A 23,754-nucleotide genomic window follows, 5' to 3' on the forward strand; every position below is an offset into this window, starting at 1 on the left:
TCCTAGTCTTTGATATCCTGCCTATATTCACTGAATGTATAGTGTGCAGTTCCAGAACACTGTGTGATTATTCTCTTGACCTTTTCTTTTTAATCTATTTTTATTGATTTCAGAGCAGAAGGGAGAGAGAAAGAGAGAGACAGAGACCAAGAGACATCAGTGATGAGAGAGAATCATTGATCGGCTGCCTCCTGCATGTTCCCCACTGGGAACGGAGCCCAAAACCCAGGCATGTGCCCTGACCGGGGATCAAACTGTGATGTCCTGGTTCATAGCTCGATGCTCAACCACTGAGCCACACTGGCTCCTTGACCTTTTCTGACATTCTGCAAGGTGCCAGTTCATTGAATCCTACTCCTTATTCTGCTATCCCTATCATTCAATGACCTATTACTTCATCTCATTGCCTCACCCAGTTAAGAATTCTCAGCCAGCTCTGGCTGGGTGGCTCAGTTGGTTGGAGCGTCACCCCCGTGCACCAAAAGGTTGCAAATTTGATTCCCAGTCAGGGTATATACCTAGGTGGCAAGTTTGATCCCCAGTTGGGGGCATGGATGGATGGTTAGGCAAACAATTGATGTTTCTCTGTCACATCGATGTTTCTCTCTCTCTCTTCCTCTCTCTAAACATATCCTTGAGTGAGAATTAAAAAAAGAGAACTCCCACAGCATAGGACCTTTGAGAGATCTCTCCTGCCATTCTTCCCAGGAATTTGTAAGTGAACACTATTTTTAGTTACTTCCTATGCAATAATTTTCCTTTGTAGATTAACCAGTGGATACGCATTTGTTAAAACCACTGTCAGAGGTCATAGAAGTAACAGGAAATAGGTTCTGTTTTAAGTACATTAGTAGAAAGTACACATTCTCAGTCACATTGCCCAGGAGCTTTCAGAGCAGAGCAGAGATGTGGTCTGTTCTCAGTGCATAGGCTGTTGTGGAGCGCGTTGGATGGTAGAAGCAACTACCTGAGGAAGATGTTAGAAAAGCTAGCTTTGGCCCAAACAGAATTGAAGACGTAATGAAAGACTGTGGGAGATGGTTGCTGAGCAGGAAAGGATCCTGGGACAGGACGAACAGGGACACAGACTTTTCTAACTTCTGATTTATCAAGTCCAAAGTTCCCTTTTCCTTTATTTAAAATGAACATGAGGTGTGTGTGAGACGGGGGAGTTGAGAGAGAGCTAGGATGGAAGGCCAGCACAGGCCTTTAGGGAAGACTGTTTCCTGTCTGGGCGCCTGGCATGCAAGATCTTTTGAGTTAGAAGGCAGGATGGTAGGTTCACTCTCTATTCCTTCCATGTCTTGGTGCCCTGACATTGAGGCCAGCATCACATAATAGCAGTTATTTTTTGAGCAACTACTATGGTTCAGGCAATGTATGTGCCTTCATTTAATCCTCACAGCAATCCTGTGAGGTAATATTATCCTTCCCAATTTTCAAATGAGGAAACAAAGGCTGAGAACAAATAAAGCCACTTTTGGTCCATGGCAGTGACACTACAGTGCCCCTCCTCTTCACTCCTAAAGAAAATGTCATATTTTGATTCTAGTATTAATTATTTTCCTGTTTGCCTTCTAATGAAAATTAGTTTATCAATTGTGTCCCATTAGCCTTACTCTCACTAGTCCTCTCATTAAATAGAAATTTATTGGAGGTAGAGTTCTATAAATAGGGGATAGTATGTTATCTCTTGCCTAAAGATAAGAAAAGAGAAAGGGTGATTCTACAAAGTGAATTATTTAGCTTAAAATTGAGCAATCTACTAGAACATGGGTCAGTGGCAAATTATTGGAGGGGGGTGTGGAATAAGCAGGACCAGGAACAATAGGCTTTTTGTTAGCCAATGGGGAGTCAAGAGGAAACAGCAACTCCCCAGTGTCCCCTCCCCACCCCCCACTGTTTTTGGTACAGGCTGCTGATTTGTCTTATTACTCCAGTGGTCCTGTGGGAGGGCATTGTTGAGACAGTGAAGAGATAGTCATTGGAGAGTATCACATCAACCTGAGTCTGAACCCCTGCTTCTGATAAAAGTTAACCTCTCTGAGATCTAGTTTCCTTGTCCATAAAACGGGGAAAAAAATCTTACAGGCTTCTCAGAGTTAAGATAATGTGTATAAAGGCATAGTATCAATCACATAGAGGATGGTGAGGAAGTGACAGTAGTTGCTATTAAACAAGGTGCTAGTTTTGTATGTCATAAGTAGTGTTACAGTGTGAGGTGGAAAAGCCAGAGCGAGAGGTGGGGTGCAGATGCAGGAAGACACAGTTCTTAGAGGAGCAAGCCCTCCACCTTAGCTCCATCAACCACCAGCCTTCCATAGCACCTTTGAACCCTGGGCAATTAGAGCTCTCCTTGGGGTCTTGGTGGGCTTTTTGCTTCTTCCAAGATGGGAAGGCCCTGGACTGCAAGTATTGTGGACTCATGGAGATCTAGGAAGCTCCATGAACTTCACAAGTGGTTGCCATAAACTGGGAAAGAAAAGGGGACTTCTTTGTGTTAGGCTTTATGATTTTTCCCTTTCATCCTTCCACTAGCCCTCTAGCACAGCGGTTCTCAACCTGTGGGTCGCGACCCCTTTGACGGTCGAACGACCCTTTCACAGGGGTCGCCTAAGACCATCCTGCATATCAGATATTTACATTATGATTCATAACAGTAGCAACATTACAGTTATGAAGTAGCAACGAAAATAATTTTATGGTTGGGTCACAACATGAGGAACTGTAGTTAAAGGGCCAGGAGGTTGAGAACCACTGCTCTAACAGAATCAGTGCCTTACCCGTTTCTCCTGGGTACTCACCATTCTAGTACATACCCACATGGTCCTATTGCAAGAACCTGTGACTGCCATAGCACTTCTCTAGGCTTGTGTGGCACAGGCTCTGATTCCCTCTCGGTTTCAAAGGCCCTGGACTGTTGAGGTTGTGACAAGTAATTAGGGCCCTGAAGCAGCCCTCAGCCAGTGAAAGATGGAAGTTGGAGGATAAATACCACAGCTTCCTCGCCTCTCAGGTGGGTTCATTTTAAACAGTTCTATAGGGCTTAGCTCCCAGCAGCAACTTGATTACATACTCTCATTGGCTTCCTTCCCTTCCTACCTCACTGCTCACTCCCCTTTCAGTGCTTACTGGATCAGGGCTGGGACCAGGGTGAGGGGTACTCACTCTTGGGTTCATGTAAGGGCGGGGTTGACACGTCCGTGAACTTTGAGGGCCTTTTTACATTTTGTAGCAGGGCGCCTCACATGCATCATTCTAATCCCAGCCCTGGCCTGGATCGCTTTCCAATGAAACTATTTACACTCAAATTTGATCTAATTCTGGGGAACCCAAACTAAGGCAAATCCTATGTAGAAATTAGTCTCCATCTTTTACATGTGGACAAACAGGCTCAGAGAAGTGAAGAAACTAAGGTCCTACAGCTAGTAAATGGGATGGTATTTGAACTCAGATCTGTCTGACAGCAGAGCCCATGCTCTGTACTTCACTATACTACCTCCCACCTCTCCCTTGAGTGACAAAATCTCAGTGGAGATTTCAGGTTTGGATGGGCTCTTTCTCGCTGGGGAGGGCAGTCTTGGCCCTAAATTGACTTAGCAGGGTGAAGGGAAGGTGGGTAGTACTAAGGGGATAGAAGCATCAGTGGGAAGATGGAGGCATGTGTTAACCTAGTGGAAAGGCTGAAGCCATATGCACTAGGAAGGCAGGAAGAGGTTACTGATTTCCTCTCAGTTTCAAAAGCCCTGGACTACTGAGGTTGTGGGCGGGCTCTTCAATTTAACAAAAATAACATCCTATTCCTTGTCAGGCCTAGAAATGGGCTCTGGAGTTCTAAAGATGAGTAGGAAGCGTGTGCTTGGAGTCCACAGTTATCAATGCAAAGATGGGAGAAAATACCTGACACTATGGGACCCATAGGCCACACCCAGCTGGGGTTAGGGCCGGGAGGAATTACCCAGGAAGGCTCCCCAAGCCTTGGTGATGACTGGGGTATAATTTAAAGGTGGAAAGGCTGGAAAGGGCAAAGAAGGAGTCATTCCAGACAGATCCGCATGAACAAAGACCTAACTGTAAAGCAGCTTGATGGGTAGAAGAGAACTGCAAGGCATAGCCTAGTGAAGGGGCATGGAGGGAACTGTGGAGAGCTTATCGAGGGCCTGTTTGCCTTGTTGCGGGGCACTGTCTGCTGTGAGAAGCAAGCCTGGGAGCAACTCAGAGCAGGGAGGATCTGGTTCCTACGTAGCCCAGCAGAACTCTGGCTGTGCCCCACCTTTCCTCCTGCTGACCTCTCCCCATTTCTCAGTTCCTTCTGGACAGCTCAAATTTGATCTAATTCTGGGGAACCCAAACTAAGGCAAATCATACCTATGCAGAAATTAGTCAGGATTTGTCCTTCCCCTTTTGGTCAGAGGTCATCTGGTGTCCGAGGAGAGCTGCTGGCTACTACTGTGCCTAGGCTACCGCAAGGCCTGTCAACTGTTCACAGACCTTAAGTCCAGGTTGCCTCCTCCCTCCAAAGGCCCTGACACTCAGCCTGGGGTTCTGGGACCTCTGCTCCTGGGGAGATGGACACACATTTCCAGAAACAGACGAGGAGCTCTGGCGCTCTGGCTCAGGAGACTGCAGACTGGCTGCCAGCATGAATCACAGCTGGGCCTTTCACACTCAGTTCCATATTCTCATCTCTTAACCGAACAAGGTTGAGAGAGACTGGAAATCCAGGTTAGGCAGGACACTACGTCATGGGTGACTGTCCTGTTCACTCCCATCTCGAGCTCCCTGCCTGTCAGGGCCTATATGCTGTACTGGTACCCAGAGAACTGTGCAGCAGGGCTGATGTCGGGTGTTCCCAGGCCCAGTCAATGCCAAAACGAATCCAAGAGCTACTGTCCCGGTCCTTCATCATCCTGGTGGAGGTCATGTACTGTGTGGATAATGGTAGGGTTACTGCTGATGAGGTGACCTAAAGCTTTAACGTATCTGCTCACCAGTTTCCCTGAAATGAAAATTGGTGCAGTATGTTGTCTCCTACCATGGTGGGTATCTTGGTGCATGTGGGCTGCTATAACAAAATGCCACTGTCTGCGTAGCTTATAAACAATAGAAGTGTATTACAATTCTGGAGCCTGGAAGGCTGAGATCAGGGAGCGAGTGTGGTCAGGTGAGGGTCCTCTTCTGGTTGCAGATTTCTGGTGTCCTCCACATGGTGGAAGGAGTGAGGGATCTTCTGGAGCCTCTCTTAGGAGGAGACTGATCCCATTCATGAGGGCTTCATCCTCATGACCTAATCATTTTCCAAAGGCCCCACCTAATACCATCACCTTGGGCATTAGGTTTTCAACATGAATTTTTGGAGGAACACACATTTCATACCATAGCAGTGAGCACAGTGATGCTTCAAGGTTCTGTGCATTCAAGAAGACTAGTTCAGCCGGCTGGCGTGGCTCAGTGGTTGAGCGTCAACCTATGAACCAGGAGGTCAGAGTTTGATTCCCGGTCAGGGCACAGTCCTGGGTTGTGGGCTCAATCCCCGGTGTGTCGCTTGCAGGAGGCAGCCGATCAATGATTCTCTCTCATCATTGATGTTTCTCCCTCCCTCTCTGAAATCAATAAAAATATATTAAGAAAAAAAAAAAGACTAGTACAGGGGAAAACCAACTTGGTGGCCAACAGATTGACTACAGCCTGAGACTCCCCTCCCCTTTCAGTAGAGAAGATCTATGTTGTGAACCTACTGTCCCCCTTGGCCTACAGACTAACAGCTAGATTCCAGTCTAGCTCCACCGCTCCACCACGCAGTCCCATCTCCATGCATCCTCTTCAGAACCTTGGAGCTATACTCCATTCCATGAAGACGTCTGATTCTCCATCATGTTGTACATGCTCCTCTCTTTTCCAAGGACCACCTGTCAGAATACTACCATTCCTTCAAGGCTCAGCTTCCTCAGCTTGCCCTGCCCACTCCAAGGCAAGTCTCTTCTGTGCTCACATGACCTCTCACTCACTAGTATTTCCACATTTTGCCAAATTGTCCATTGGATTGCATATTTCCCAGACTAGGCCTCTCCATTTTCTTTCCAGGGGTGAGCCACCACCTCAGAGCTCAGACTCTGAGTTTTTGTAAAATGGACAGAACTCCCATCCTTGCAGAGAGCATGTCCTAGAGCCCTTGACCCATTTTACCTCTCCAACTTCCTGTGGTCATCTTGCTTAAGTTTGCACCATGGCCTTGCCTCGCCTCGGCTCCTCTTAGGGCAGACTCAAAAGGAAGTGACTTAGCTGTTGTCTAATAAAAGGGCGGGGCTTGGGGACATTATCAGGTCACTTGCGCGTTTCACTTTGGGTGCAAACCAGGCCCGTGGGATGTCTCATATTGAGGGACAAGCGCCCAGGCCTGAGGAGACTGACCAACTGCTGTTTTCCCCAGGTAAGAGCCTCCTCCTCTGTGTAGTTCCTACCTGCCTCAGCCCCAACCCTCACCCTTATCTCTGCTGCTTGGCCCATACTGGAGGAGTGAAGGCTGGAAAGACTAAGCCTTTGGTCCTCAGTTGTGGCTCCCTCCCCAGCAAGTATCTGTGGTCTGTGTTTCTAAAAGAAGGCTCATTCCATGTAGCTGGCTCAGCTGCGAGGAGCCAAGAGCCCCACAGTTCTTTAAATGTGTGCGACCTGGGCTGGGGTCTGGGGATCCAGTGATATGGGAGACATGTCCATCTCTACAAGGACTCTCAGCTGGAAGAGACAGACATGGGTACATTTACTGAGAGGGTAAATGCTGAGGTTTCTTGGAGGAAGATTCACAGTCCCTGGCATGGAGAAGTGCTGAACAAATGTGAAATAGAAGAGGGAATGAAAAAGTGAGTGAATGAGTGGCTGAGCCAGCTGGGCCTTGAAAGGAGAATGAAAGCTCACCACTGTGTGTAGCCCTTGGCCCTTTCCAAAGGTAATTGCCTCAGTTACCCCATTTTATCTTTGAAACTGACCTATAATTTATGTGGAACCAACATTCCCATTTGAGAGACTTAGAAACTGAGTGTAGGATTATATGACTCTGGGAATATTTGTTAGAAATGGATTTCTTGGTTCTCTGAACAAGACTATCTGCCCACCCCCAAATTCACAAAGCTGTTTAGCACCTACCTATGCTGAACCCTGTGTTGGGCGTTCAAGATGCAGAGATGATCCAGACACGGTGGTTCCAGGCTCAGGGAACACGGAACAAAGGCTTGACATCAAGAGACAGGATGAAGCTCGTAGTCAGTGTGTAGCATATGAAGGGCAGTAGGGGGAGGAAGCTTGGTTGGAGGACAGGGTTAGGGCCTGGAATGCCACAGTAAAGAGTTTTTCTGCAGTGGGAGCCATCAGAATGTGACAGTTCCTTTCTTAGGGGGATAGATCTGGGGAGTGACATGATAAAATCTATTTTAGCACAGTTGGTGGTGGCAGGGCAGGGTGGTGGTGGACAGATTAGAGTAGGAGAAGGTGGAGCATAGGAGAAGAATCATGGGCAAAAGTGACAGAGAAAATGAATGTGTGGAGTGTGAGGAGCCTCTCCAAGTTCGGATCATGATGCCTAATAGATCATTAGAATTCGGGATTTGGCTCAGGAGAGGGATATTTAGGAGCCCTCACACAGAAGTTTTAATCAATTCTTGGGGATGAGTGAGTGTGGAAAGGAGAGCTCTCAGAAACCTGGGAGCCCCATTGCTTAAGGGGAGAGGAGAAAAGGAGTTAATGAAGATGATGAGAGATTTAGGAAGGAGGCCCAGGAAAAACTGGCTGTTGAAGTCAAGGGACAAGAGTATTTTGTAGTGAAGAGAATGCTCATGACTGCATGCCTGAGAGAGGGCAGTACTAGTGGGGCCTCAGCCGAAGGCCGGGGTTGGGCGGTCAGATTATAGGTGACCACAGGGAGTGATGGGAGTAGAAGTTGGGAGGGGTTGCAGGGGTGGAAGGTGTCTTTCCTGAAGTTGCCTTTCCAGGAGGAGAGGTGGAGTGATTTGTTGGACCCTCCACTGCATTTCTCATTTCCTTCTCCCCTGAAGGGCACCTGGATCACTGAGGCTCCCTCAGGATCCTCCTGGAACATCAGTGCCACCTCTAGCTTGAGTGAGCACACCTGACATTCCAAAAGTCCTTTAGAGTGTGCAAAGGACTTTCAGAATCATTAATTCCTTTAATCCTCACAAGAACTGAATTTTTTTCCTGTCCTAGAAGAGGAAATTGAGGTTCCTAGAGTTTTCATGCAAATTCAGCTAAATAAATCTGAAGACACTGAGCAAGGTTCTTTTGCTCTCATTATCTCTTTTGCTCCTCCCCAAACCCACCCAGGAGCTGAGGTTTAAATTAAATATTCCAAAACAATTTTCCAGGTGTTACTCCATGTAATTCTCACCAACCTTGTACAGGTATCATAAATGACTTGCCCAAAGTTTGTGCCACGAGTAGGAGCCCTTACTGAAGCACAGGTCCACCCCTCACTTCTTCTCCATGTATCTTCAGGAAGAAATCCATGCATCTCAGCTTGGCATAGAAACATCTGTGGTCCAGCCTGCTTGTTGCTCCAGCACATCACACTCTTTCTTCCAAAAGCTCTAGCACATTCCTGAACTCCTAAGCACAGAAGCTTGTCCATCTCGGTTGATGCCTATGTCAATCCATTGGGATTGCTGTTGGGCTGTGAGGTCCCTGAAGGTGGGGCCCTGGTTGGCAGCGGAGTAGGCAAAGGAACTGGTAAATGTGAATGAACCTTCCCACCCCCTGGAGGGTTAAGTGAGTTACAGGACAGAATGAACGAAAGGCATTAGGAATAGAAACCAGCCTTCCTGGTCCTCTCTTATGACACATGCTTCTGGAAACTGACTGAGGTTCTGAGCTCTGCCCATAGCTTCCTTCCTGTCCCCTTCAGAAGGAAGAAAGAGTCTGAGTCACGGCCTCCTAGGGCCTGTAGAGTAAGCGGTTCACCCAGGCTGCCTCTTTCCTCCCATAGGTGGCCACCCCCAATTGTGGAACCACATGGACTCCATTGGGCCTGTAGGGTTGTGGCAAAAGGAAGGAGCCCCCGGTTGCCCCCAGGAGGGCTTGCCCTGCTCTCCGGACAGCTCTGAGCTGGTAAGTTCAGCACTGGGTTCCTGTAAAGGTGCTTATTGAGAGCTGCCAAGAGCAGGATTGGCTAAAGATGATGTGGGGCCATGTGATCACACCTTTGCAGCACCTTCCAGTTTTCAGAGCCTTTCATATCTGATCTGGTCAGTGTCTCCTACGACGTTCCACACAACTGCAAGGCAGGGACTAGCTCCTCACTTTACAGCCCAGGAAGAGGAGGCTCAGAGAAATGGTGTGCCTTCGACTAAGGCATGACAGGAGTCTGAGCTGGGCTGAGATCTTTCAGTCCCAAATATATTGCTTTGGCCACATTGCCGCACAGGCACCTCCTCTGCCCCAAACGGGCTGACCCAGTCTAGAAAGCTGTGTTCTTAAGGACCTCCTTCCCCCACTTCTCTAGTCACTCCTGCAGCTCTCCCTCCCCTCCACACCATGCAGTCAGGCACGCAGAGCCGAGGTTACAGTGCGGCTTACCCTACATGCTTCCAATTAGCTCAGAAGTGAGTCTCTCTTGTCCTCTTGACCAAGATGTAGAGCCCTTGCATACCACATCCTTGAGCCGGAAACACTTGTGTAAGTCATTTCATATCCCGCAGCCTGTTTCCTCATCAGTAAAATGGAAGAAAAGAAAATGGAGTCCACCCACCCCCTGGAGGGTTGAGTGAATTACAGGACATAATAAAGGACAAAGGCGTCGAGAGAGGGTTCCTCAACTGTTCCCTGCAGCTTCTTTAGTTTTCCAGCTTGTCCTGACATCTGCTGGACTTGGTTCATTGCCCAAACTGTGGGGGTATCACCCCTCACTGCATTTCATGCTTCTACTTCACCCTCATCCAATCTCTGCCCCAGACCCTGCTGTAAACATTCCCTCTGTGCTCCACCCACCACCCACCGCCCACCGCCCACCGCCCACCGCTGGCCACAGGAGTGAGCAATGCCTGGCCTGCCGCCATCTCCCACTCACTTTAGGCCCTTGCTCCCGTGTTGGTCCTACATCTGCCCTGCTGACTTCATTACATGCACCTGCAGTTTAAAGACATTCCCTTAGGCTTTGGGAGACTTCACAGGGATGCCATGTTCTCCATGGCCTTGGCCCCCCCTCAGCACCACAGGCTTCCCCTCGTTCCCCTTCCCATGCGTGGTCAGAGCGCAGCCCCTTCTCAGAGTCCCGTCCCCACCCCTCCTCCAAGGTCTCTTGTTGCCACCAGAGGGGCAATAAACCAGGCTCTCCAGGCAGTTGTACCTCATGCTCTGAGGAAAGGAAACCCACGTTTCAGTGAGCATGTCCTATAGGCCAGCCACTGTTCCACCCCTTCTCAGTCCTCACAGAAAAGGGGGGTGCTATTTTACCTCCTGCTGGATGGAGAAGGAAGCCACTCAGAGAGGCGGGGCAATGAGCCCAGGCTGACCGACATGCAAGCTGCTCGAGGAGCCAGCTTTGAAGCCATATTGGACCAGCCCCTTTCTAAGGCTTTGCTTCTCGCTGTCCTGGCTGAGGTCTCTCCCGAGTTTTCTCAGGGGAGATAGAGGGGAATGACCCAGTAGCTTCTCCTGGCTACTGTGCACCCACCAGAGTCGGCCAGGGAAGTCCTGTTTTTCTTGTGGCTTCTGCCATCTTCTTGTCACTCCTCTTGCACCTTCCACTGGACCCGGGAGGAAAAGGAAGAAAAAACATCCATCTGCCTAAGCCATCAACTCCATCATTCTGCTGTTATCATTAAGCAATAAAAACACAGCCCTCACCCTGAACAGTACTTTACACTTTCATGTGCACGACCCCCTTTAATTCTTATCCCCCACAACCACTCAATCAGCAAATCTGTCCTGAGTGCTGCCAGCCTTGAGCAGCCACCACTCGGGTCCGAGATACACTGTGAGTAAGACGTGGCCCTGGCACTGGGGGGTTGGGGGCCTCTGAATATCATTATTCTCTGGATTTTGCATAAGAGGCGACCTGCTCTCTCAGAGGGAAGTTTGACTTGCCCAGGGCCACACATCCAGGAAGTGGCAGGGCAACACTCAGATGTAAATTATCTCTCGCCAGGTCCTATGGGGTTTCCTCGCTGCAACCTTCATCAGCTTTGGGATCTTGTCTTTTCAGAAATTGCTAGTTTTTATAAAGCTTTCACATTTATGTAGAAACATCTCTGTAGTCCGACAGGCCGGGTTCAAATCCCATCCTGTGCCTTGATAGCTGCTTGGCTTAGGCAGATGACTGTCCCGGTCTGAGCCCCAGTGTCCTCATTTGTGCTGGGAATCGCCCCTCAGCATTTCTGGCTGCTGTAAGCATCTGCTGTAACGTAAACAGGGGCTGAACTTCCGGCACTCCTGTTAGGGTCGTTTGCGCCTTAGGCTTCTGTTTCCCATCTCTTCCTAAGGCAGGGGTGGGAGAGAGCCCTCCCCTCTTCCTCAGTGGGCAGCTTCTCTTCCCAGGCTCCCCAGCCTCCTCATCCAGATCCCAGTAGTTCTTTACAAACACAGGTCCAGCTTAGGGCGGCAGGTTGCAGGAACAGAATTCCTGTGCAACCAGAGGTGGGGGCCTGGGAAAGGCTAAGCCCAGGAGAATGGAGTCACCGGCTGACGCTCTCCAATGAACCCGGGAAGGCTGCTGGGCCTCTTTGAAGGACGGCCCAGAGGTTGCCTGGAGGAGGTTTCCCTATAGAGGGGAGGCAGCAGGTGCTTTTTAAGCTCCCCACGGCGGGCTTCTGGTGGAGAACTCAGAGTGTCCTGTCTTCTGCTTTCCTCGCCCCTCCCTTCATGCTAATCTACTCCTGCTCCAGTCTTCCCCCAAATTCATCCCCTTGCACTGAAGAAAGTCCCTTTATGCTCTTTCCCCAGATTTTTTTCTTTTTTAAAATATATTTTTATTGATTTCAGAGAGGAAGGAAGAGGGAGAGACAGAAACACCAATCATGAAAATCATTGATTGGCTGCCTCTTGCACGCCCCCTACTGGGGATCTAGCCCTCAACCTGGGCATGTGCCCTTGATGGGAATCAAACTCAGAACTTCAGTCTACAGGCCGACGCTCTATCCACTGAGCCAAACTGGCGAGGGCACTTTCCCCAGATTTTCACATGGCTCATTCCCTTCCTTCCTTTAGGTCACCTCCATAGGAAGGCCTTTCCTGACCAACGTCCAAAAATATCTCTACCTCCCTGCTCACTCTCGACTTCTATTCCTGCTTGTTTTTTTTTTAAGCTGCCAATACTACCAGACCATCTTATCTGCTTATTTGCTTATTTTCTGTCCCTACACTGCAGCCTGAGCTGCACAGGGCAGGCCTCAGCTGGTGGAGCAGCACTCGGTGCTGGGAATGGCACTGGGCGCGTGGGTGGGCCTCCCCCAATGCCTGTGGGACGGACGGCAACGGGCGGAGGGCATCCTCTGCGGGGTCACTTCCAGACGCTCCTCAGCACCTCACCTTCAGACCCCCTGCTGTGCTTTCCTGATGCTACCCTCTGACCTCGTTCCCCTCCTGTCTCATGCTGATGTTTGGCGTGGCAGGTTTTGAGGCATCATGTGACCTCTTCCCACATGACCTGTTCCTCTACCCAGGGAGCTTTCCCGGGTGTGACCCACTCCCAGGCCCACAAGGATTCTGGGATGGGGGAACTCTGGGGGAGGACTTAGGTCCTCGGGCCACCACCAAGCCCAGAACACATCTGGGTGGACACACTGGGCCCCCAGGCGGATCTCTCCTTATGGGAGGCCCAGTCCTTCCCAGTGTCAGCACTGGTCTATGGGAGGGAGTGGAACTATAAGTATTGGTGGTGTGTTTAAAAAAAAAAAAAAAAAGGTGAGGGCTGGGCTTGCTCAGGCTCCAGAATCAAGTGGATCTGGTGAAGGAAGCACCTGAACTTGAAGTTTGTTCACACATGTGTTCATTCACTTGCTTCTTCGAGAAGCTTGGCTCTGGGTACTGGGAACCCAGAGCAAGTCAGTCCTGGTGTGATAGGAGAAAGGCCTTGTCAAACCCTGAGTTCAATGAAATAGGAGGAGCCAGTATAGTGATCTGAGGAGCCACGAGGGGATGGAGCAGGAGGAAGTGGGTGGGTCTTTCCTCCAGAAAGGAGCCTTCAGAGGGTGTTGGAGGTGGTGCAGGCCCTAAGCAGCCAGAGGGCCAGAGTGTGGGAAGAGGTGAGGTGTGGGGCTGGGTGGTGCTGGGAGACCAGGCTCAGAAAAGGCTCAGGCCAGCCCTGGGGAAGCTGAGGGAGGGGCTGGTCTGGACAGGTGAGAGGAGGTATGAGCAGGACAGGGCTGGCTTGTCCTGGTTGGGGTTGGGGTACTTGGCTAGGCCAACAGGTCTCCTGCCCAGATGTCAGCCTGTTTTCCTCCAGGCGCAGGAATGCCTGAATCAATTCAAGGTGACGAGCACACAGTTGCGGCAGATCCAAGCCAGCCTCCTGCGCTCCATGGAGCAGGCACTGACGGGCCAGGCCAGCCCTGCCCCTGCTGTCCGGATGCTGCCCACATATGTGGGGTCCATCCCACATGGCACTGGTGGGTGACATAGACTAAGACAGGTGGCCAGGCCTGGGGAGAGGGCTCTCATCTGGGGGAGGGGGTAGTTTCTTATCCCTGTCCCTATCTCTAAGGTTCCTATCTCTAAGTTCCCTTGACAAGACTGCAGGCCTTGGGAATGTTTCTGGGAGGCAGAGAGCTTGGTGTAAACAGCTGCTTGCCTCTCTGTGACCACTTGTTCTCAGAGCAAGGAGACTTCGTGGTGCTGGAGCTGGGAGCCACGGGGGCTTCACTGCGTGTTCTGTGGGTGACCCTGACGGGCACTGAGGGGCACCAGATTGAGCCCCGGAGCCAGGAGTTTTTGATCCCTCAAGAGGTGATGCTGGGTCCTGGTCAGCAGGTGAGGGCTCCGTGCTCAGGCAGTGGGACCACAGGGTGGCTGGGGCTCTGCTGGGCAGAGCTGAGCCTCTCCCGTGTCCCCCAGCTCTTCGACTTTGCGGCTCGCTGCCTGTCTGAATTCCTGGATGCGCACCCTGTGGACAGACAAGGCCTGCAGCTTGGGTTCAACTTCTCCTTCCCTTGTCACCAGACGGGCCTGGACAAGGTGAGGTGGAGAGGGCATGGGGACAGTGGGGAGGGGCTGCAGCCCCATGAAGGCTGTTGGAGTGACCCCACTTTTCTGCCCCCAGAGTACCCTCATTTCCTGGACCAAAGGTTTTAGGTGCAGTGGTGTGGAAGGCCAGGATGTGGTCCAGTTGCTTCGAGATGCCATTGAGCGGCAGGGGGTGAGTGGGGGCAGGGGCCATGGCACAACCATCCATGTGGCCTGCCCTGTGCTTTTCTTTCCTGCTTATATCCTTTATCCAGTTTAACCTTGAGGTAAATGCTGCTGCCACTCCCATTTCCTAGGTAAAGAGACTGAGGCCAAGAAAGGTCAAACCATTGCTTAGGGCCATGGGGGAAACAAAGATGAAAAGGCTTGAGCCTGTCCTCAAGGCCTCTCGGTCCAGTGGGGAAAGCATTCAATAAAAGACTGTCCCTGTTGAGGGGGATCGATGGCCCTGGGAGCCCTGGGGAGGGGCCACGGTGCCTCGAGCAAGGACTTGGAGGAGGAGACTGCCAGGTGCATAAGCTGGGGCTGGGGAGGATGAAGTTTCAGAGAAGGGCCTGCCAGGTGCATAAGCTGGGGCTGGGGAGGATGAAGTTTCAGAGAAGGGCGTATGCTAATGTCTTGTTGCCTGAGGAGGCCAGGCTGTTGGAACTAATGGCCGCTGTACTGTGTGCATGGCTGGACGGGAAGGGCTTGGGGAGCCAGGCCAGGCTGAGGGTGAGCCAGCAAGGGGCCTCAATCTGGCTTGGGAGTCTCCATCACAGACAGGGCCCCAGCCCTGCCCAACCCGAGGTTCCCCTGCTCTGCCCTCCCGCTGTCCAGGCCTGCAGCATCGATGTGGTTGCCGTGGTGAACGACACGGTGGGCACCATGATGGGCTGCGAGCTGGGGACTGCACCCTGTGAGGTTGGGCTTGTTGTAGGTGAGCATGGGCCATTTGTGGCAGTGGGTGGGGGGCACGGTTGCCTGGGGGCAGGCCCTGATGAGGTCGTCTCTGTCAGACACTGGCACCAACGCGTGTTACATGGAGGAGGCGCGGCACGTGGCGGTGCTGGATGAGGACCGCGGCCGCGTCTGCGTCAGCATCGAGTGGGGCTCCTTTGGTGATGATGGGGCCCTGGGGTCAGTGCTGACCACATTCGACCGCATCCTGGACCAGGAGTCCCTGAATCCCGGTGCCCAGAGGTGGCCTGACTTTCTACTCTAGGCTCTTCTCTGCCTGCTCCCCATCCCCTCCACTGTCCTGTGCACCAGCCCTGAGGGCCAGCCACTCCCTCCCAGGAGCTCCAGGCTGCCCCTCAGGGGCCCTGGCCAGGCTCATAGAAGGAAGGGCTCTAGGTTCTAGAACTCAGAGTTCTCACACCGTGGCCCTCCCTTATTCCTGGCTCTGGCTAGCCCTGACAGGAGTTGGAGATTGGGGGTAGCTGAGTAAAGTGTCCCACCCTCCCCTTTGGGTCCTGCCACCCTCCAGAAGCCCCCTAACCCTAACCAAACTGGAGGGGGCCGTGGGGTCTGGGTAAACGCCCACCTGTCTCCTGGGAAGTCATTTGCTTCTGGGACCTCCAGCCTGGGGACCCTAAAGAAAAGGACGTCTCCTTGAGGCTCTCACAGTGGGCCCATGAGGGCCGAGCCTTAGGAAAGCCTCTCCAGCCACCCTTCCGGCCGGCAGGTTTGAGAAGATGATTGGCGGCCTGTACCTGGGTGAGCTGGTGCGGCAGGTCCTGGCTCACCTGGCCCAGCACGGGGTCCTCTTTGGTGGCTGCACCTCCCGTGCCCTGCTGAGCCGAGGGGGCATCCTCCTGGAGCACGTGGCCGAGATGGAGGAGTGAGTGTGGGAAGCCAGTGGGGTGGACAATGGGCTTCTCTGCTTGGGAGAGGGAGGGTGCTCTGCCCCCCAGGTAGCCACGGGGCTTTGGGGGAAGAGGGACAGGGAGCTTCTGGGATATTTGACCCTCAAAGTAGCACCCTGTCCCCCCAGCGCCTCGGCTGGGGCAGCCCGTGTGCACGCTATCCTGCGGGACTTGGGCCTGAACGCAGGGGCCTCGGATGCCGAGCTGGTGCGGCATGTGTGCACGGCCGTGTGCACGCGAGCCGCCCAGCTCTGCGCCGCTGCCCTGGCCGCCGTCCTCACCCGCCTCCAGCACAGCCGGGAGCAGCAGACGCTTCAGATCGCTGTGGCCACTGGAGGCCGAGTGTTTGAGCACCACCCCAGGTATTCGGAAAATACAGATCCTGTGTGAGCAGGTAGCAGGAACACGTGTGTGTGTGTGTGTGTGTGTGTGTGACAAGCACCCAAGGGCACTCCAGTACCATGGCTGCAGGGCAGGGTGAGGCCAGATGGGGGCTGGGGGCCAAAAGAGGTCAGAGGAGAGAAAAGATGCTTCTCCTTGGGTGTGCAAGGGAGGGGTCCCTGGGGGCACTGGGCATGGCGTTGGTGCACAGACAAACTTAGAATTGAACTGATTTGAAATGATGGGGTCCAGGCTTCAGGAAGCTCTGGGGGTCAGGGCCTGGTGCCAAGCCAGGGTGGGCCTCACATGTGTTTGTGCAGGTTCCTCAGTGTCCTGCAGGAGACGGTGACGCTCCTGGCCCCTGAATGTGATGTCTCCTTTATCCCTTCTGTGGACGGGGGCGGCCGGGGTGTGGCAATGGTGACCGCGGTGGCTGCCCGCCTGGCTGCCCACCGGCGCCTATTGGAGGAGACCCTGGCACCGTTCCGGTTGAACCGCGAGCAGCTGGCAGTGGTGCAGGCACAGATGCGGGAGGCCATGGTCAAGGGGCTCCAAGGGGAGGCCTCCTCCCTCCGAATGCTGCCCACTTATGTCCGGGCCACTCCTGATGGCAGCGGTGAGGACCTGGCCTGAGTGTGTGAGTGGGACATGGGCTCCTGGGGGTCAGTGTGTGCTGAGTGAAGCCACCCACTCTGTCCTGTCTCGGTCCCACAGAGCGGGGGCACTTCCTGGCGCTGGACCTTGGAGGCACCAACTTCCGAGTCCTCCTGGTACATGTGGCCGCAGAAGGCGTGCAGATCACCAACCAGGTCTATTCCATCCCTGAGAGTGTGGCTCAGGGCTCTGGGCAGCAGGTATTCACAGCCTGGGGCTGAAGCAGGGACAGGGAAGGGCCAGTGCCCCTCTCCCCGACGCTGACTTGCGCCGCCCCTCAGCTCTTTGACCACATCGTGGACTGCATCCTGGACTTCCAGCAGAAGCAGGGCCTGAGCGGGCAGAGCCTCCCCCTGGGTTTCACCTTCTCCTTTCCGTGCAGGCAGCTTGGCCTGGACCAGGTGAGCGGGGAGGGCTGGGGGAGGGCGTTCCCAGGGCTTCCCACCCACATGCCCTCATGGCCTCGCAGGAGGCTGGGGAGAGGACTGGGGGAGGGGCAGGCAGAGGCACCACTGGGCTAAGCCTGCACTCGGCCTCAGTTTTCCTAATGCAGTGTGCCCAATGGATGGAAGGGGTAAAGTGGCCTGGAATCCAGTCACGAAGAGGCCTGGGATGGAGAAGGACACGGGTATCCCTGGGGGCTGCCAATAAGCAGGAGAGTGGAGCCAGGGGTAGGCGTGGGCCCTTGGGAGTAGTGCAGGCCCAGGTCCGGGCTGACCACACACTGGTGTAGGGCCCAGGGCCTGCAGGGAGCAGCGTTGGCTCCAGGCTGTGCTCACACGGGTCCTTTGCCCTCTCTCCCCTTCCTGGCCTTGCCAGCGTCCCTCTCAGTGCCTGGCTGGGGTGGGTGCCTAACTGGGGTGGCAGAGCAGCAGGCTCTCAGCACACACCTCCATGCACCCTTCAACAAGAACGCTGGACTTTTCGTGCACACACAGGCCTGTCATGCAAACAGGTCCTCCTGGAACTCTAGTCCAGGTTCTCAGGAGTCCCCTCCTCAACATTCCAACTTGTGCGAAAAATTGCTGTGATGAGGGGTACACTGTCCCCGAAGGTGCCCACTGCGTCCTGCCCTACCTGCGTCTCTGAGCAGCTCTGCCTCCTCGGCTCCAACCAGCCCTTGTGTGGCTGTCGCCCTCTGCTCCAGCCCTGCCCTCCCAGATGCGTGCCTCCGTACTCTGCCTTCCCCCACCCGCAGGGCCACTGCATCTTGGCTGGTCCTCTCGCTCCGGGCTGAGCAGCTGGCGCCTTTTGATTATTTCTTATAAAGTGTGAGAAGCAGGTGGGACTCAAGATGCAAAAGCAGGCATGCAGGAGACATGATCCTATTGATCTATCACTGAACTACATGTCTGTGTTGAACCCACAATCTTTGGAGGGTGAAAACTGAATGTTGATCAATTTGGAGACCCCCCCCCAGGGGCCCCCCTCGGCTGCACAGTGATCGTCCTTCGCTGTAATGAATGTGCAGACACAAAAGGGAAACTCTTGGGGAGACCCCAGGCCCCCACTGGGAAGCAGTAAGGGGCTACTGCTTCCTCTCTTGGGTCCTCACACCTCCCTGGGGAAGGAGGGCAGAGGCCTCTTCTCCTCTCAGACCACCCAAATCCCGTGTCTCCTTCCTTCCCGCCCAAGGGTGGGCCCAGCGTGGAGGGCACAGAGCACCTCTCTCAGGAAGCCATCCGAAACCTGGCTCGCCCGCCCCACCTCCCTCCCAGGCCAGCGGTTCTTTGTCTTGCCTGGGAGCAGGGAGGCTTTGCTAACTCTCATGATCTGGTCTCCCACACACTGGCCTCCCTCTCATTCACTCTTGTTGGTTTCTGGTTTGGGGACAATGAGCACAGAACACCCTAGATGTAGTCATATAGGGAAAGTGATACGACAATATTGCTGGGGGAAATGTTGGTTAGTATTCCTAATCTCCTGACCTAAAGATTTTCAGATCTGCTCTCCACGCTTCCCCGTGGGCAGAGCAGTCATTTTCTCCGGCCCCCCCGCCCCCCCGCCCCCCGGCCCACACTTAGAGAAGCACACCAAGAAAAGCACAGCCAAGTCCCCGTCACTAAGTTCACAATTTAAGGCCAATTTCTCACAGTAAAGGCTTAGCTGTCTTGTCCCCTTCCATCCTGCCCACATGTCTGGGTTCTGGCTTTTCTATTTGTCCTTCACTTACATCTGGCACACACGTGTGAATCTCCCAGTGACACAGCTCTGTCCCAGCTCCAAGAATTCCTTCTCTCAAGCGACTCTGGCTAGTTCTTTTCAGAAGAGCAGAATCTGCTGCCATGTGGACCCCCTGAGCCTCCCCTTTCTCACACACAGCACTCATTTGACAAGCTCCATCCCTTCCTAACCCAATCACGAAGGGCCATTCCTTCTGGGCAACCGTCTTAAAATGGCCAAACCCTGAGAGCATCTGAGCATTCTGGTACTAACATAGGTTGAACGTTTATTAATAGGTTTCTTCACACTGGAAGGCTTCTGAGGACTTGGCAGGGGGTAGAGGGCAAGGCCCTCTGCTGTATGGGCAGAGTGGACCTGGGGGAACATGGTATGCTGGAGGAGATGCAGGCTTTGGGGAGGCCAAGTGAGATTCCAAGGGGTCCCCTGCCTTGGTCCCACCCCAGGGCATCCTCCTGAACTGGACGAAGGGTTTCAATGCATCAGACTGTGAGGGCCAAGATGTCGTGCGTCTGCTGCGGGAAGCCCTTAAGCGCAGACAGGTAGGGAGTCTGCCTCCAGGGGTGCTTTGGGGCTGTGGCAGGCCTTGAGGCGAGCAAAGGGTCTCTCGCTTCCTAAGAGGGGGACCCTCTGCAGTAGAGACCTCTGGGTCCAGCACCAGTTGCCGTGACGACCATGTTGCCCAGCAACTAGCCTCATCCTTTTGTGTGCAGGCAATGGAGCTGAATGTCGTTGCCATTGTCAATGACACAGTGGGAACCATGATGTCCTGTGGCTATGAGGACCCCCGTTGTGAGGTCGGCCTTATTGTTGGTGAGGAGGGCCCTGCTCTTTTGTGTCCCTACTGCCTGATGCTAATTCATGGGACACTCCGTGCTTGGAGCTGGGGTGGAGGGGGTTGGGTGGAGGATGCCAGGGATTGACAGAGAATGAGCTATGAGGGTCCTTTAGGTCAACCAAGATTCTAAGTGTTTATTAAGCGCCTATCCTGAGGCCAACCGAGGGATGGACGAAAGGACAGGAAGACACATAAAGGGAGAAGACACCTGCCTTTTCAGAACTGACCATTTAGCAGGGCCTGAGCCTAGAATAGCACGTGGCAGTCAGAGCGAGCTGAACCTGACTCTGTGCCAGGGTGACAGGCTGAGCTCAGAAAGGAAGGGGTCCCATGATGAGTGGGACTTGCAAAAAAAGCCTTGAAAGAAGGGATCTGGCTGGGCAGGGAAGGAGGGCTCCCACAGGTCCTCAGGCATCCATCTCTCAGAGCACAGGGTGGGTGATAGCCACTCGTGGGACTGGGAGCTTCTTGAACATAGAGCCTGGCATGGGCAGGCGCTCGGAGGGGTGTGCCCAAACTGCCATGGGAATAAACCACTGGATGGAGGAAGTCGAGGTGGGGTTGCAAGGAGTCCACCTGCCTAGAGCTGACCGGGTGTTGGGATAGGAAAGGGACGCCTTTGCCCTCTGCCTGGAATGCCGTTCCTTTCCGCGCTTCTTGGCTTCAAGGCTGAACCCCAACTTACTTCCTCTCTGTAGCCTTTCCTGACCCTCTAGGCAGGATGATTCATCGGCACTCCCAGGATGCTCTTCTTTGCACCTTCATTTAGGCACATACGGGCAGCCTCTGAGTTGTCTGCTCATTGCCCCACCTCTGGCCACTGCGGGGTTCCTCTGGTCTGACTCCTGTCCCCGTCCTTGGCTCTTGGCCCAGCACCTGCTAGTTTGACTAAAGAACTGAAGACCAGTTCAGGGAGCTTAGGCCTCTCACCTGCAGACAGTGGAGGGCTGTCTGTCACACATCTCCCAGGGGAATGGCATGGCTGGTGGCATTTCTAGGAGTGCCCGGGGGAGGCACGGGAGATGCACTGATGGTGGAGCTGGTAGGGGAAGCCGTGGGGGCTCAGGGGCTTGGTGCTGGCAGGGGCTGTGGAAGAATGTCAGGGAGGAAAGACCAGGACCGGGGGCAGGCATGAGTGTGGGGAGATGGAGATGTAAAAATGAGCCCACATTTTGCCGTCTCAGTGCAGGAAGGGATCAGAGGGGGTCCTGTCTGATTTAGTAAATGGCTCCTGCTCCGTCTGGCCTTCCTGCAGGAACCGGCACCAATGCCTGCTACATGGAGGAGCTCCGGAACGTGGCAGGAGTGGCTGGGGACCTAGGCCACATGTGCATCAACATGGAGTGGGGCGCCTTTGGGGATGATGGCTCTCTGGACACGCTCAGCACCTGCTTCGATGCAAGTGTGGACCAGGCATCCATCAACCCTGGCAAACAGAGGTGTGGGCTGGGCCGGGCAGGGGTGGCTGGTGGTGGCTTCCGCTGGTGATGGTAGTGGATGGGGTCTCCTACCCTGTGGGCACACACACTTCCGTGCAGGTTTGAGAAGATGATCAGTGGCATGTACCTGGGGGAGATCGTCCGCCACATCCTCTTGCATTTGACCAGCCTTGGAGTTCTCTTCCGGGGTCAGCAGACCCAGAGCCTTCAGACCAGGGACATTTTCAAGACCAAGTTTCTGTCTGAGATTGAAAGGTGCCGAGCCATGCATTACCGCCTCCCACCTCCCAAAGCGGTCTTTCTGTTCACTTTGGGTGGAAGGCTGGTTGGAGGGAGGTCCACCCAGGAGGATAGAAGCCATGAGAGGGGAGCTAATGCCAGACCCTACCTCTGTGTTCTATTCCTTCCTGTCCCCAGTGACAGCCTGGCCCTGAGGCAGGTCCGAGCCATCCTTGAGGATCTGGGGCTGCCCCTGACCTCGGATGATACCCCGATGGTCCTGGAGGTGTGCCAGGCTGTGTCCCAGCGGGCAGCCCAGCTCTGTGGGGCAGGTGTGGCTGCCGTGGTGGAGAAGATCCGTGAGAACCGGGGCCTGGAAGAGCTGACTGTGTCTGTGGGAGTGGATGGGACCCTCTACAAGCTGCACCCCCAGTGAGTCTGGATGCCAGGCTGGGTGGGAGGCATGCCTGGGTAGGGCCTGGCTGGCCTGGGCTCACTTCAGCCCCTCCCCTCACAGCTTCTCTTGCCTGGTGGCGGCCACTGTGCAGGAGCTGGCCCCTCGCTGTGCAGTCACCTTCCTGCAGTCGGAGGATGGGTCGGGCAAAGGTGCAGCCCTGGTCACTGCCGTTGCCTGTCGCCTGGCCAAGCAGACCCGTGTCTGAAGAAGTCTCCAGGAACCAGCTGTGCTGGACCAGGGCTGGGGCCCCACCTGTGCCCCAGCCAGGCTCAGCCACCCAGGACTCCCAGAACAGCCCATGTGTGACCCCTCTGTGGCCACTGACCTCAAGTTCTGGCTTCCCCGAGAGAAGCAGCACTTGGGTTAGCAATATATATATAATTTATTTACATTCACGTCCGCTAAAATCCCTACGCGCCCCGGCGGCCGGGCAAGGCTGTGTACATAAGGCCAAGTGTAAGTGCGTGAATGCACTTAAGACAGAGTCAGGGCACGAGCTTCACACGACAGGCCCCAGGAGCGGGCACGCCACGGCACGCACACTCGCCATTGTCCAGCCCAGGACTCCCGTTGCATATTCACACGCCCCGTCGGGCAGGGCTCCTCTTGGTGGGGGTGGGGGAGGATCAGGGAGGAGCCTTGGGCGTCCCTGGGTGGGTGGGAGAAGGGCAGCATGTGAGAGGCAGATGTGGACTGATACCGGGCGTGAGAGGTGTGAGTGGCCTCCAGGTGTACAGCATGACGTGTGTGCGGGGAGGGGGAAGCCGGTGAGATGACACACGAGACATGCGGGGGCACATGCCCGTGTGGGGGTCGTGTGCCTGAATCCAGGGGCCGCCCCCCATCCGGCTGTGGCCCTCAGTCCCACAGGCTTGGAGCCGGGCCCCTCAGACGTGCCCCTACCCAGCAGGCACAGAAATGTTTGCATAAGGTCCAGCTCAGGCAGGAGCTCCAGGGTGTGTCCCGAGCCCAGTGTGTGCACACATGCTGTGCGTGTGCGGTCCCCGGCCAGGGGCGGGGGGAGAGGTAGCACCACACACATACACACACACACACAGGGGCTGGGCCTGGGCTGGCTTTTGGCACTGTCCAGCCTGGGCCCTGGGGGCAGGTGGCAGTGCCAGCCTGGCCTGGCAGGCCCTGGAGGGGCGGGAGCATGGGCAGGGCGAAGGGCCAGTGTGAAGAGACAGCGTTCACCAGGAGGGGCCTGTCCACACAGCTCCCCGGTGTGAGGAGGCCCCGTCCGGCTCTGCCTGTCCCTGGAAGGTCCCAAAGCTGGTGAGAGTGTAGGTGTGGGGGCCTGGCTGGCCTCAGCATTCAGCCTCCGACACTGTGAAGAGGCCGCCGTCTGGCTGGCCCAGTCCGGCCACTGCTGCAGCCAGCTGGCTGAGGTTGCCATTGGGGAAGTGCCTTGCCTCCCACAGGTTGAGGATCATGGCTGTGGGGCTGGGCTTGGAGGCAAAGAAGCTGAGATGGCTGTGGAGAGAAGGGGAAGAAGGGAGCTCATTAGTGGCCTGGCCTCACCCCAGGCTACTGCCTCCTGCCTCTGTCAACCAT

General features: G+C 54.3%; 2 protein-coding genes across 3 annotated transcripts in view; one reads left to right on the forward strand and one right to left on the reverse strand.

The window, feature by feature from the left end:
* The first annotated feature begins 131 nt into the window (after window positions 1-131).
* On the forward strand, window positions 132-22,588 carry HK3 (hexokinase 3). Its single transcript, XM_059698203.1, has 19 exons — window positions 132-6,430; window positions 8,990-9,111; window positions 13,445-13,607; window positions 13,814-13,968; window positions 14,053-14,172; window positions 14,258-14,353; window positions 15,001-15,100; window positions 15,180-15,363; window positions 15,848-16,003; window positions 16,157-16,390; window positions 16,730-17,025; window positions 17,124-17,263; window positions 17,345-17,464; window positions 19,691-19,786; window positions 19,958-20,057; window positions 21,338-21,521; window positions 21,621-21,776; window positions 21,939-22,172; window positions 22,258-22,588. Exons 1-19 carry the CDS (start codon window positions 6,367-6,369, stop codon window positions 22,400-22,402), a joined length of 2,865 nt encoding a protein of 954 aa, XP_059554186.1. The 5' UTR covers window positions 132-6,366; the 3' UTR covers window positions 22,403-22,588.
* UNC5A (unc-5 netrin receptor A) overlaps window positions 22,561-23,754 on the reverse strand; it is a 57,808-nt gene continuing 56,614 nt past the window's right edge. For both annotated transcript variants that reach the window (XM_059698205.1, XM_059698204.1), the window contains one exon: window positions 22,561-23,673. In XM_059698205.1, coding sequence (XP_059554188.1) covers window positions 23,508-23,673 — 166 coding nt within the window. In that variant the 3' untranslated portion in view covers window positions 22,561-23,507. The remainder of the gene's footprint in view (window positions 23,674-23,754) is intronic.

Source organism: Myotis daubentonii, chromosome 5, assembly GCF_963259705.1.
Source record: "Myotis daubentonii chromosome 5, mMyoDau2.1, whole genome shotgun sequence".
In the NCBI taxonomy this organism is placed as follows: domain Eukaryota; kingdom Metazoa; phylum Chordata; class Mammalia; order Chiroptera; family Vespertilionidae; genus Myotis; species Myotis daubentonii.

What these genes read in the sequence shown, in the direction of transcription:
- HK3 (XM_059698203.1), top strand. Translation starts at nt 6,367, where the DNA reads ATGTCTCATATTGAGGGACAAGCGCCCAGGCCTGAGGAGACTGACCAA. An exon ending in CCAACTGCTGTTTTCCCCAG is followed by an intron (nt 6,431 to 8,989) that starts GTAAGAGCCTCC and finishes TTCCTCCCATAG; the next exon opens with GTGGCCACCCCCAATTGTGG. An exon ending in TGAGGTTGGGCTTGTTGTAG is followed by an intron (nt 15,101 to 15,179) that starts GTGAGCATGGGC and finishes CGTCTCTGTCAG; the next exon opens with ACACTGGCACCAACGCGTGT.